Below are 13,058 nucleotides of genomic sequence, written 5' to 3'. Positions count from 1 at the left end.
CTTGCACATGCTGCTTTACTTAGCTTAATGTTCCACTTTATTTCTACACCCTTACCCTCATAAATAGTCTCATTTTTAGCTATTTCCTAACCTCCAAAAAAGCCTCTCACTATATGATTTCTGCTCACATCTCATCAACTTCTGTTCAGAAACTTGACTGAGTTTCCAGGAACCAGATAGAGAACTGCAAAGAATTTTCAGAAACTTTTGAGTATTTCTATATTTATAAATGCATTGAAACTTCAAACAAGTTTACTTTAAGACTTATGTTTCTGTCACTTCCAAAAATTCAAAATAAAAATGAAAGCAAGCTAAAAGCCAAGTTATAAGGATGAAGTTTTCAAAAACTTGAAGAGAAAGGGTGATTTACCAAAAGGAAGTGCCTAACAATATAACACCTGGATGTGGTTAGACTTACAACAAGAAAGTGAAGAGACCAGAAACAGAAAAGCCAAGTGAAATTCGAATTTCCAGAACTCCATTCTTCCGCCTAAAGTTAATAGACTACCTCAGCCTCCTAACTTCCCTTTTCATGTACTTGTATAAGTCAGTCAGAGTTTATGGGGCCTAGAAATTGGTGCCAACATCGTGGAAAACAATGAGATAGTTATAAGCAAAGACCTTCCTTCCCTCAAGGAGCTCAGCATTTAATGGATGAGACAAGAATTAACTAACATAGTCACTTTCCCAGAACAAACTTACTATTTACCACTCTTTTTCTCTTCAAATTTATCTGAGCTGAAAGCAGGGTTCAGAGGGACCCTGAACAGTTGTTAGGGGGTATAGAAATAAGTAAGACATGATGTCTTCCTTCAAAGGGCTTGCCTTCTAATGGGAGATAAAGACGCTTGACAGATGGGAGAATGAAATGACACTATAACGTGGTGCAAACTGCTTGGGTGGGTAGAGAGCTAACCTCAGCTGGGACTATTGGGACAAGGCTTAATGGAAAAGCTCTACTTGAGCTGAACCTAAGTGAATGCATAACCCGTTGATAGAGTAGTGAATGGGACAGGGGACGTATTTTCAGACTCAGGACATGGAAGGGCAAAGGCAGAGAGGCCAGGAATCTCATGGCAGATTCAGGGAATTGACACACACTTGGATCATGGGTTGCTCATGTAGTGGCATGGAGACCAGAGATTGTTTCAGAATAAATGCAGTAAGCATTAGGTGGGCCATGTTTAAATTTCACTTATTCACCACGAGAAAATACAGAGCCTGATTCTTTTGGGAAATTTGTAAAAGTCACATAAATAGCTAAAAACTAGAATATTCATTCGAACATGGTTGCTCAAATACTAACACGTCATGTAATGTTGAGATAGCCACCTAGTCTCACTGGTCTTCAATCTCTGTAAAACAGGATGAAAATAGAAAAATTCTTACCCACCTTCCCCCCCTATACAAACACATCCACAACTTCACCTCTAGCAATGTGTGACTGACATGATAAAACCAGCTCTAAGTTTGTGTCGCCTTTCCATTTAGCCATCAGTCTGTCACCCAGTGCTAGTAGCACGAGTGAACATTCCTTCTAGTCCCAGCCCATGTGGCTATGTGCATGGGGGAGCACACAGAGCAGGGGTGGAGAGGAGGAGAGTCAGCTGATGGTCCTGACCATATCACCAACTCCCAATGGCATTATGGAAACATCGCTGTGGTTCCTGCATATTCTTATCAGCAGGGTGAGGATCACTGGCTGTCTCATTGTCTGGCACAGAGATTTTTCTTGAATGGAGGAATGACTAGATGAATGAAGGCTTGCCAACAGGCATTAAAAGTCATCAAGAGTACTCGCTCTTTGTACAAAGAGGGTATTAACATTTCGCATCCCCCTGAGACTCGAACGGATATTTGTAGTGCAGGAATGCTACACAGAGCTAAATGGCACAGTTCTAATTCCTCGTGGGACAGGAATGTTGACACTTGGCTGCTTGTCCTGAATTATGTATGGCTATTTCATAGCATTCAAGAAATCAAAAGCTGCCCTGAGGGGTTAAAGGAACATGTTCTAAAGAGAGGTGAGGATCACAGTTGCTTTTGGATGGATGTACCAGCCAACATTAGTTGTTCATGCTGTTGTTCTCAAACATTCATAGCTTATGGTGGGGAATTTTCAATATTAAAAGTAATTCAAATAAACATACACAGAAGAAGGATGAAACCTCTACTATCCTCAGGCTTTCCTCTGATGAAGTACCCTATCCCTTTTTAAGTCACTCGAAGTTTTGGAAGACTCACATTTTAAAGTTCCTTATGAAAATCATGACTGTTTATTACAGCACACATATTCCATGACGAGGACCTGTCTAGCATATTTGAGGCTCAGAGTGCACCATTTCTAACAATCACCTCCTCTCTATGGAAAAATGTTTTCAGAGATTATTAGTTGAAACAATAAAATGGCCAGAAAAGAAACATAGACAGTGAATATTTCCTTTCATGGAACTTCATATATAAAACCATGCATGTTAAAAATATTTTTAAAACTTTAGAATCAAAAAAGGGAAAAGGCACACAATTATTTAATTGATAGTTTGGTAACTACTTAAACAGTGTGAACTTTGATCCTTTAGTTAGTCATATATCGTAGTCTATATAAATAATTTTCCAGTAACTAGTAAATGAATTTTACGAAAACCGAAATTCTACAAAAGATACAATGTAGGCAATTACTGAATTGTACCATGAATGTGAAGTTTTATTTTGATTCATTTAATTTTAAAATAACACTTTAAATAGTAGAAAACATTTCAGTCATATGGAAATTATTCAATAAAACGTGAAGTTTTAAAACTTCAAAGCTGAAGTTCATACCTGAAAACAAATTACACCGCACAGTTTGTACTGCTTCACTTTTAGATTTTAAACAAATAAATATTCAAAGTGGTTGCATAGAATGAAAGCGATGAAACAGCTCCCATTCTGTTTCTTTGGCTGCATGGTCACTGCGGTGTTATTTATTTAAAATCTATGTTGAAATGAAGGAATATGTAGAGGCACAGGTATCAGAGACCCAAACTGCTTGGAGCAAGCTCAGGTGATTCTGAACATTATAAATTTACCCATGAAACAAATACAAGAATCTGTGTGTCCAGAGCCAACTCTGTAACTGGGAAGTTCTCTGAGTTAGCTTTCGTGTAGAATGCAATGTTTATCAAAAGGGAAGTACTAAAATGTGTTAATTTGGAACTTAACATACGTATCATTAAAATCTAGCAGTAACTATAGCAATTATTTAGAATTTAGACCAAAGATATTTTTAGGAGGAGGAGTATTTTATTGCTGCTATTGTTCAGAATTGCTGGCACGAGGTGATAATTAAAAGTAGCTTTATTTGTTTTTAAATTCTGTACATATAATGTCCCAGGGATGGGGCCTTCACTCTATGTCTACTTAGTAAGGTGACAGTTTCTAATGCAAAGGGAATGCAAAAAGAGACCTCTATTGCTCTTTAATTTTCCCTTCAGACTTTTTTCTTTCTTTCTTTTTTTTTTTTTTTTTTTAAACAAGGTACAATCCCTCAGAGCTTTCCAATTTCTTAGAGGGAAAGAGCCCTCTGGCTAGGTCAATCTGGAAAGGCTTCAAGAAAGAGGGTGAATCCCCTCCAGTCCCAAATCCACCCTAGGGCAAATCTGCTCCACCTTCTATTATCACAATACCATCACCTACCTTTGACAGGGCCAGAACACAGGAGCCCTCTTGGTTTCTCCCTTCTTTCCTTCCCCTTTCCATCAGTCATCAAGTTGAACTGATTCAGCATCCAAAATATCTTTCAAATTTATTTCCATGACACTGGCTTAATTTGGGTCTTATTTTGATTCATGTGGATTATTGTCACAGTCCACCAACTAGTCTCCTACATTCCAAGCTTGGCCTTGTCCCGCCCCCCTCCTGCAACCCCAGTTATTTGCCACATCACTGTCACAGTTTGCATTCTCAAAATGGAAATCCAGTCTCAGGATTTTGTGCCTAAAACCCTTCAGAGATTCTTCAAAGCCTGCGGGAAATGTCCAGAATTCATCAAATGAAATTTAGTCCCTGCTTCCTTTGGCAAACCCACCCCTCCCCCACCCTCCAGTAACCCAAGTCTGCTGGACATCCCCCCCGTCACACTCCATGAATGTCCCACGCTGTTCTGCATGACGTGTGGCATTCTTTTATAATTAAATATGTGCTTATGCATCTGTCTTCCTATCATGTTCACAACTTTCTTGATGGGATAGGATAGTACTTGTCTCTGCAGGAACTTAGTATGAAAGAAGAAGGCCTGATGTAGCCTGAGACTTCAAAGAGAGCTCAGGACGAAAATAATTTCCTGTTCACAACTCTGACTAATAATGCTCTCTATGCACTAAGGGAGCAGAGTAGACACCTCTGAGCTCTCACCAAGGTGGTCTACAGGGCACTGAAGTGAAGAATGTACGCATCTCAACATACCCCAGAGTGGTTAAGTTATAACCACTAAAGAAAAACCAGACCTTATAAGTATATAGTGTGGGAAGGCCTGATTTATGTCCACTCAGGTGTGATATTCAAAATATTTAACAAATGCTACTCTGTGATCATCCAGATGCCTGGATCAGCCAATCAGAAAGGTATGCCAGCCACAAACAACTCCAATGGCCCATATCTTCCAGTTGAGCAAGTGTACCTGCAGGTGTAAATACCATCAGGAGTCAGGGAGGGTAGAAAAATTTTAAAACCTATTAGCTCTTAAAAAAAAAGCTTCATGAATATGAATCATATGTGAAGTACAATTATTTCTTATTTTTAAAGACCAGGCACCATGAGGAAAATCTCAACTGAGATTCACTCTTGCTCCATTGAAAAATTCTTACACGTGAATGGAAAGTTCACAATAGTTACATTTACTGAAAGAAATGAATGACTGTAATGAAGGCAGACTGCCTTAATTTGAACTAAGATAGGGTTAAACATAAAAGTGTCAATAAATGATTTTTGAAAACTACAGTGATCATGAAAGATATTAATACATCAATAATTTTCTGTGGCGTGAAGTAGGATTTTTTAGATTCTGTCAGAGGAGAATGTGAGAGACCAATACGCAAAGAACCCAAAAACTTCAGATACATGGTGAGGAGGCTACAGAAGGAGAGGAGTCTTCAGACTAAGAAGGAAAACAAGCCTTCAGAGGATGCCAGTGGTACAATCTGTCTTACTGTGGAGGGCCAGGATGGTGGACAGCAGGGGAGATCTGATGACCACGAGGGAAGGAAAGCAAATATCTATTGCCTTGCAAATTGGTTTTTGTTCAGGGCCCCCCTGATGCAATGGATTGCACAAAGTCAAAGCCAATTCACACACAGCGATAGCAGCCATGTAATCACACATCAAAGATTCTGGAAGGACATCTACCTGGACACATTAGGAATCACATGCACAGCATCAGGAAGCCCGTGTGGCACACTGCTCATCATAAGCTAGCTGGCATAGACTCAGAAAATCAGAAATGTTGTGACATGAGATGAAGGTGGTGGACATACAGACACCGCCAATCTAATGTATGATGTAATGTGGATTAAACTTACTACTTTTACTCTGTGGTAAACAAACCTACTATGTAAGTTGGATATCCCCAGAAGTGCTAGGAATACCTGGGAAACTTGATATATGTATGCAATGTTACAACAGAGAACAGAGCTTCTATTGTAAAGACTGACGGTTGGTAATCTAAGCCAAATCCTGTGTCACAGTCTCAGGGGTTCAATGAAAACTGACCGAGTCTCAGTCCCTACCATGAGATGAAAGATACGTATGTCTACCTGACAAACAACATGCCGTGTAATATAGATCAAAGACATAGAATTAATATGAAATAATAGTTCAGGTTTTTCATCTTCTCTGTGGTTATTGTCTGATAATTGGTCTTTAGACAGGGTTAGGCATCTCTTCCTTATCTAAACACACATGTGCAAGCCTGCACACATACAGAGAGAAAGAGAAAGATTCTCATGCACATACAGTTCCTTTAGCAGAAATGGAACTGGAAAAGATTAAAGAATTAACTTCACAACAAGAATGAGCGTACTATAAATCTGAATTCATTCCATTTGCTTAAAATACAAAGGACAAGAAATGAGAAATTTGAGAGGATTTTCACAATCATCTCTACTACCATTTCCTCCTTAAAAATCTCATTATGCTTGTATTTGAAAACTTTCTTTAAGTTTGCTTTCATGTGGTATTTATTTAGCACACTTTGAGGCAATTTCTTCTAGGGCTAGAATTTCTCATTCTGTGATATAACTATCTGGGGGAAAATTTCTAGACTATCTTTTCAATCTAGTTTAATTGAGCAATGTAAGACTTTAAGCCATGTATCTCTTGGTTTTACACAAGTTTGGGATAAGTCTAAAATTGTTTTGTCTTGAAATAGTCATTTTAGTATTTGCCATAGCTTTGTCTAACAGTCAGCAAAGCTTACACAGTACCTGTGCCACTTGCTCTCCTTGAGATATTAGAAGACAAGACCCACAGAGAGCATTAGTGGTTATCAGGTCAGGCAGGCAGCACAGGGATAGCATAAGTCACATTCAGGAAATCACCTCCAGAATCACCGCTTCACATTCATTGTCACTTGCTCACAAGCACACAGCACCTCACATTATCAAAGTGCTGCAGAACCTACCCATCCCAGATCCTCCTGATGGGAGGAAGATAGGGACATAACTAGTATTTTTGAGTTCTTATTATGTGCTTTTCACTTTTAGGTACCATACATATATTGTTTCATTTGACCCTTAAAATCTTATTTGGTACTTACAATTATTATCTTAATTTTTAAGTTGGAGAAACCAAGTATTAGAGAAGCTAAGCCACTTGCCAAAGACAACCAGCCAATAGGACTTCAAAGTCAGTACCGAGACTTGAGCTTAGGCCTGGCTAACTCCAAAGCAATAGCTCTTATCTGTCAGAGCAGTTGTGGAAGTAAATGAGAACACATAGAAAGAGTTCTTAGCTCTACGTTTGGTTTGGAATAAACAACAAAAGATACAGGTATTATTATTATTTATTAAGATGAATTTAGGGAAGTGACACAGCAGTTGAGAAAAGCCTGCAGGTGGTAGAAACAGAAGAGAAACTAGGAGGTCCACCTCAAGTGCTTCTGCTCTGAGTAGTTATTCCCAAGTGGGTCAAGAATCAGCAGTGATGCATGATGACTGGTATATACATTGGCCAACAAATATAATAGACTTCAAAAAGGCAGTATATCCCATAGAGAAATGTCCGTCTGTATGAGAGATGAAATCCTACAGAATTATACTAACTGGGGGCGCCTGGATGGTTCAGTCAGTTAAGCATCTGACTCTCGATTTTGGCTCAGGTCATGATCTCAAGATCTCATGAGATTAAGTCCCATGTCTTAAGTATGGAGTCTGCTTAAGATTCTCTTTCTCTCTCTGCCCCTTCACCCCTCTAAAAAAATAAATAAAAATAAAAGTATTATACTAATCATCAAGGCCGGCCTTGGTCAAAGGTGGGAAGTAAAAGTCCTTTGTGTTTGGATACTTTTTCAAGCTTTCCCTCAGTACTTCTCACTTCTTGCTATCAAGTGAAAGATGTCTGTTTGTGGTTCTACCCTATTGGTCATTGACTTTGTCTCTCCAGCCAAAGAATTCACATATGTTCCATTTCTGGGCAGAGTCCTGCCCACCCTATCAATAAGAATGAGTATCTAGTAGAGTATTTGTTGGCCAATTCTGCAATTCTCTCTGTGGCGTAGTAAACGTTTTTAGCCAGTTTAATTAGCTCTAAGGTACAATGACTCATTTTGACAATGTAGACTATATTTCCAGAGGACTTTGAGTGCCTGCTACTGGGGGGGGGAGGGGCTGTTCTTCAGAAATGCTAGGCCCCCCACCTTGATCACATTGTGTTCTGGAAGAAAAGTAGTGCAGAAAAAGAAAAAGTACAGCATACCTTAGGAGCCGTGGCCAGTAGCATCAAAGAGAGCCATTGTCACTGTATCAGAAATCAGTATAAGTATTTTTAATATTACCTTTAGTGATAATGTGGTTACCTGTGATGCTCAGGGTAAGCATGGGTTATGTGTTACCTCAAAGACACAGGGAAAGTCCACTTCTACTTCTTTCCCAGGTACTTCCTCTCCTTCCTACTACACTCTACCACAGAGATCCCAGTGAGATCCACTGGTTTTTTCAGAGCCTTAGAAGGTACTTAACAATATCCATGTAAGCAGAAACTGTCAATTGTCCCCCAATAATTAATTCTCCTCTTTTAATATGGTAGAAGGAAATTAAAATAGGGCCACAGCCTCCCAGCTAGAACCCAAGTGCCCCAGCCTGCCTTATAGCCACTTTTGGACAATGAGCTGCCACTGACATATGTGAGTTCCAGGTTGTGTTCACAAGATAAATATGGCTAACAGGAAGGAGAAAAGGAGAAGTTAGCTCCACCAGCTAAACCTGAGGTTTCCCTATGACTAGCCTAGATGGGCCCTCTGACACTCTCTCAAACTCTGTTCAAAGTGAACCCCAAATTAGACAAACTCAGATTCTGAGCATTCAAGAACGATGGTCTTGAATGTGCCACAAGCAGACACCTGCACACAATAATTTCTTCTGTAGAGATGAGCATGTAAATCAGAGGCCATGACCATGAAAGGGTAGGTGGGTAATATTGAGTTTATTTTGAGGTAAGGGAATGGAGACTATTAGAAAAGTGAAGCAAGGTGCATATGATAGAATGGGTTGCAGAGGCAATGTAACTGAAGTCATATGAGGGCCAAAGCCTTGCTATTATTTCTTGGTAGTTGCCAATGATTGTAGCCAATAATATCAAGAGTTATTTATAGACAACTTTTCTCAACCCCAAATGAGAGATGGTCTCCCAATCCTACTTGAAGGGAACTATCAAGCTAATTAAATTTTGGACTAAAAGAAAAAAAAATTATTAGCTGAAGTAACACAGCACTTAATGATGCATCAAGTAAATCACAGGAAATCCTCAAGATATAAAGGTTAGAATTAATGTATTCTAAATGTCTTATAGAGTTAGTTCACTTAATATAACAGCCCTATAAGATCAGCGTCAATATTGCCCTCGTTGGTTAGATGGGGAAACAGAACCAGAGAGATTACAGTCACAGTAAATGGCAGAGATGAGACACTAATCCAGGTGGTCTGGCTCTAGAGTCCCTAGTCCTAACCACTCTGCCACTACCTTTCCAAGAAACACAGCAAAAAAATGATTTAATTTGATTATGAATGCCTGTAAACATTTTTCCTTCAACAATTCAGAACTCTTAAGTAAAGACGAAATTCACAAATACTAAAAATTAGGTAGGAAAGCCCCAGTGAAGCAAGATAAATGGTATCTGACTTCAAGATTGCAATAGAGGAAATTTTGATAGCATGAGAAAGGAAGCAACAATTAATTAAAGAGCTCCTTGGAGTTAGAAAAGTCTATTCAAGGCTCTTCTCAGCACAGCGGGTAAACTTTTTATGCTTTAATCCAGGAAGTCCTTTAGCTGCAGAATGTTTTCCTAGAATTTATATAAAAGGTACTCATATTTTGTGGAAGGCGTTTTTGTAATAACAATACAGGCATTTAGCAGAAGATGGAACTCTACCTCTAGCATACCAGGTACACATTTCAGTAGGAACAAAGAGAGCCATAGAAATAAGCCTGATAAAGACGCTGTGTTACAAAAGAGGAACCTCAAAAAATGGTAGGTAGGTGCAGAGCATTTTCTGCCCTGTTTTTGCTCTGATCCAAGGATATGGCCAGTTCTTGGTGAAGTGACAATCTGAATGGGATGTGGGGTATGGGACCATGGACCAAATGGACTTATCACAATGAAGGAGAAAGGACACAGACAAGAGCCGAGGGGAGACTCAGATCTAACTATCACGTTCTTGATGGAGCCAAACTCTAAGTGTCTACTGGTACTAGACCAGATTAGGATTTTTTTTTGTAACAATAAGCAGTGGTCAAAGATTTCCTACCGCCTTCATTTCAGATCATATTAATGCCAAGTAGTATGCAGACATTAATTGCAATACTCCTGCCGGCTTGAAGATGGAATCCTTGGTTGATCCTCAACTGAACAAGTGGTCCAAAGCCTTGCAGCTGGAGCTGCTCCTGGTGATGCATTTCCACTTGCAGCTTAGGTCTTCCCAGTATAGTCTGCCCATCTGCCCATGAAGGGAAGGTACTGACACCTTTATTACTTTCATCAGGGCAGGAATCAAAATTATAGCCAGATACCAAGGGGCAGAGCTCCTTCAGGTTGTTTCAAGAAACACAAAAAGCAAGCAAATATAATTTTATTATAAAGGAGGACCTTAAGCAAGAAATTTGTAGAGAACATAACATATTTTCCAACTTCACGATAGATGTTGCCTCATTCCTGGGAAGAGGCACACAGATCTCATATTGCTTTTAAGTAAAGCGGAAAAAAATCTACAAGGATTAAAGAAAAACTAAATTATAAATTAAAAAAATGAAAAATTCAAGCATTTTGAACTGTGCCAATGTAATGAATTCAGTAATTAAGCAAATCACAGGAAATCCCCAAGATAAATAGGTTAAAATTAATGTGATTTTAAGGAATGGAGCCATCAGCTATCTGTAAGAACAAATCTCACCAAACATTTATCTCAACCCAAATCTTAAATTTAATTTAAGTAATGCTTCAATCTGCTTTATAATATGCCTGGTTGGCACTTTGTCTGAGGCTTTCCATTTCATTTCCCAAATAATTCTATTCTCTATTGTTGGGGTCAACTGTATTGTGTATTTTATTTATTCATATTTTAGTTTTAAAAACTCAATTATTTTATTTTATTTTTTTAACTCAACTATTTTAAATGATAGTATTAACACTTATTTCCCATTTAACTGAATTTTGTGGGGGCTGTTGGTGGAAATAATAATTAGCAAAAACACTACTGACATTTATTAGTTTTTATTACATGCACTTGTTATAACAGGCACTTCACCCATATTATTGCACTTAGAGTCTTCACAATAGGCCCATATTTTAGGTACAACTATTATCTCTATCTTACAAATGAGGAAACCAAGGATGAGAGAGAGTAAGAAACTTGACCGAGGTCACACAGTAAGTGACAGAGTCAGTAAATGAACCCAGCCCTAACCCTCCAGTCTGGTTTTAGAAACACACTGAGAGGCAATAGAAGTTGCTCCCAGTGTGCTATAGCTCTGAAAATTCTTTTCCTCCACTTCACAGAGGATAGTTTATGTGCTCTTCAAATTGGTATGAATTCTATTTAATATTTGACTCCAGTTATAAGCTGTGTGATTTTGGGTGTCTGATGGAAAATGAAAAACCCCACCAGTCATCTAAGCACCTCATCAACGTAGTACCAAATTACTTGCACACACAGAAATGCTTAGGTGACTGGGGATTTTTATTCTGAACCTGGTTGTGTGCCATCCTAGCATCATGAAGACACATTCCAAATCACACAGTTCCAGAACTTAGAATGACATTCTAGAGGATTTTGGTCACCACATTTTCCGATTTAAAAACCACAGCACATACACACTGATTAGAGAATGTGTGTTTGTGGGGACAACAAGGCTGAATGTTAGAATTCAGACCTGAGAAAATCAGAAATTTCTGCTAGCTATTTAGTCTTTCCAATAGATGGGCCCCTGTGTCCATGTAAGGGAGTAAATGGACTCACCAGAAGAAAGAGATTGCTTTTTTGCCTACATAAAATCTTTGCAGAGGTGGCCACGCATAATCTATGACCTCAAGACCTCAAGCTGTTTTCTGTGCCACATGACACCTAAGTAGGAACCATTTCCTTTCAGTCTAATAGAAACAATGACGGAATGCTCGGATCCTAGATCTCTAAGCTTTTTTTCTCATTCAGTATTCTCCAGGCACACACCCCACTAAGGAATAGCACAATTCTATTTAGTGACATTATTCAAGAGTAACCACAGAGTCCGGTGTAATCCCAGGTGTCTAACACCCACCCTGTTGAACACTACAGCACTCTCCTTGCTTCCATCTCAAAAAGACAAGCTAATCAGTCATCATCAGGATGGCATTCAGAGCATTTTTGCTTCAGGTAGTGATACATTGGTACCTTATGTATAATGTCCGCCCAATTCTCTTTCCTTACTGTCAGAATATGTTATTAAGAAGATCAGCCAAGCCATGACTTGAAAATCATGTTCTTATCTGGTTGATGTTCTAGAATGTGCTCAGTGAGAGAATCTTACCATATGGTTTTATCTACCACTATCCACTTGACATAAAAGAACACATCCTACTAACATTGCAAGCAAAAACATGTCCTCCAAAACCCCCTGGGAAATAAAACAAGAGACTATCCACGTAAGGGCCTTACCGTTGATACTCCAGATGGCCAGATGTGGGATTAGGACAAACACCCAAAAGAGTTTCCCAATTCCAAGCATGCCAGGTGACGTCTTCATTTCTTGTGCATATCAGGGATGGAATATCTTCACATGTAGAAGACTTCCCTTCCTCCTTTAAATTCTTCAGGATTGAACCACGTTACCTACCTCAGTGACATCTGTGAAATAAATAGAGAAGAGCACGGAGGAGGTAGGAAGCGCCTGAATGGCTTATGAAACAAAGTGAACAGAAAGACGTGTACTCTATTCTGTGGTTTTGCTTCTTGTCAAATCGGCTGTTCACTTTCAAGCACTGTAATGTGCAAAGCGGCTCGGTCCTTAACTTCTCCTTCCGCTTTACCACATTTTTTTTGCCCCACATTGAGGTTTTTCTTAGTCAAAGTTCAGTGACATGAAAAATCACACTCTAAAGCAATCTATATTGCTGCAATCTTTAGGTTGAGATTTTAGTCAAATTAAGGGCTGGGAACTCATGGCCAAAAGTACCTATGGTAAGTATGCCTTTTTCCCCCTTTTCATAGCTTGAGATTATGAAACTTCTTTTATGTGAAAGCTTTTAGATTTTTCTTCCTAAACATCATGTCATGGCAAGATGAGAATGCTTATTGTCATTATACCAGTGATTTATCTGAGGTTATGGAGAATATGAG

The 13,058-nt window shown here is 38.9% G+C and overlaps 1 protein-coding gene across 2 annotated transcripts in view; it reads right to left on the bottom strand.

Moving 5' to 3' along the window:
* The window catches only part of BTLA (B and T lymphocyte associated), a 28,288-nt gene extending 15,596 nt beyond the window's left edge, over positions 1-12,692 (bottom strand). For both annotated transcript variants that reach the window (XM_077883779.1, XM_077883780.1), the window contains exon 1: positions 12,378-12,692. In XM_077883779.1, the coding sequence (XP_077739905.1) occupies positions 12,378-12,465 (88 nt within the window). In that variant the 5' untranslated portion in view covers positions 12,466-12,692. The remainder of the gene's footprint in view (positions 1-12,377) is intronic.
* Positions 12,693-13,058: the final 366 nt, after the last annotated feature.

The sequence above is a fragment of the Canis aureus genome, chromosome 35, assembly GCF_053574225.1.
Source record: "Canis aureus isolate CA01 chromosome 35, VMU_Caureus_v.1.0, whole genome shotgun sequence".
Taxonomy (NCBI): domain Eukaryota; kingdom Metazoa; phylum Chordata; class Mammalia; order Carnivora; family Canidae; genus Canis; species Canis aureus.
Note: the sequence above shows the minus strand (reverse complement) of the source record. Positions and strands in the feature narration are given on the sequence as shown.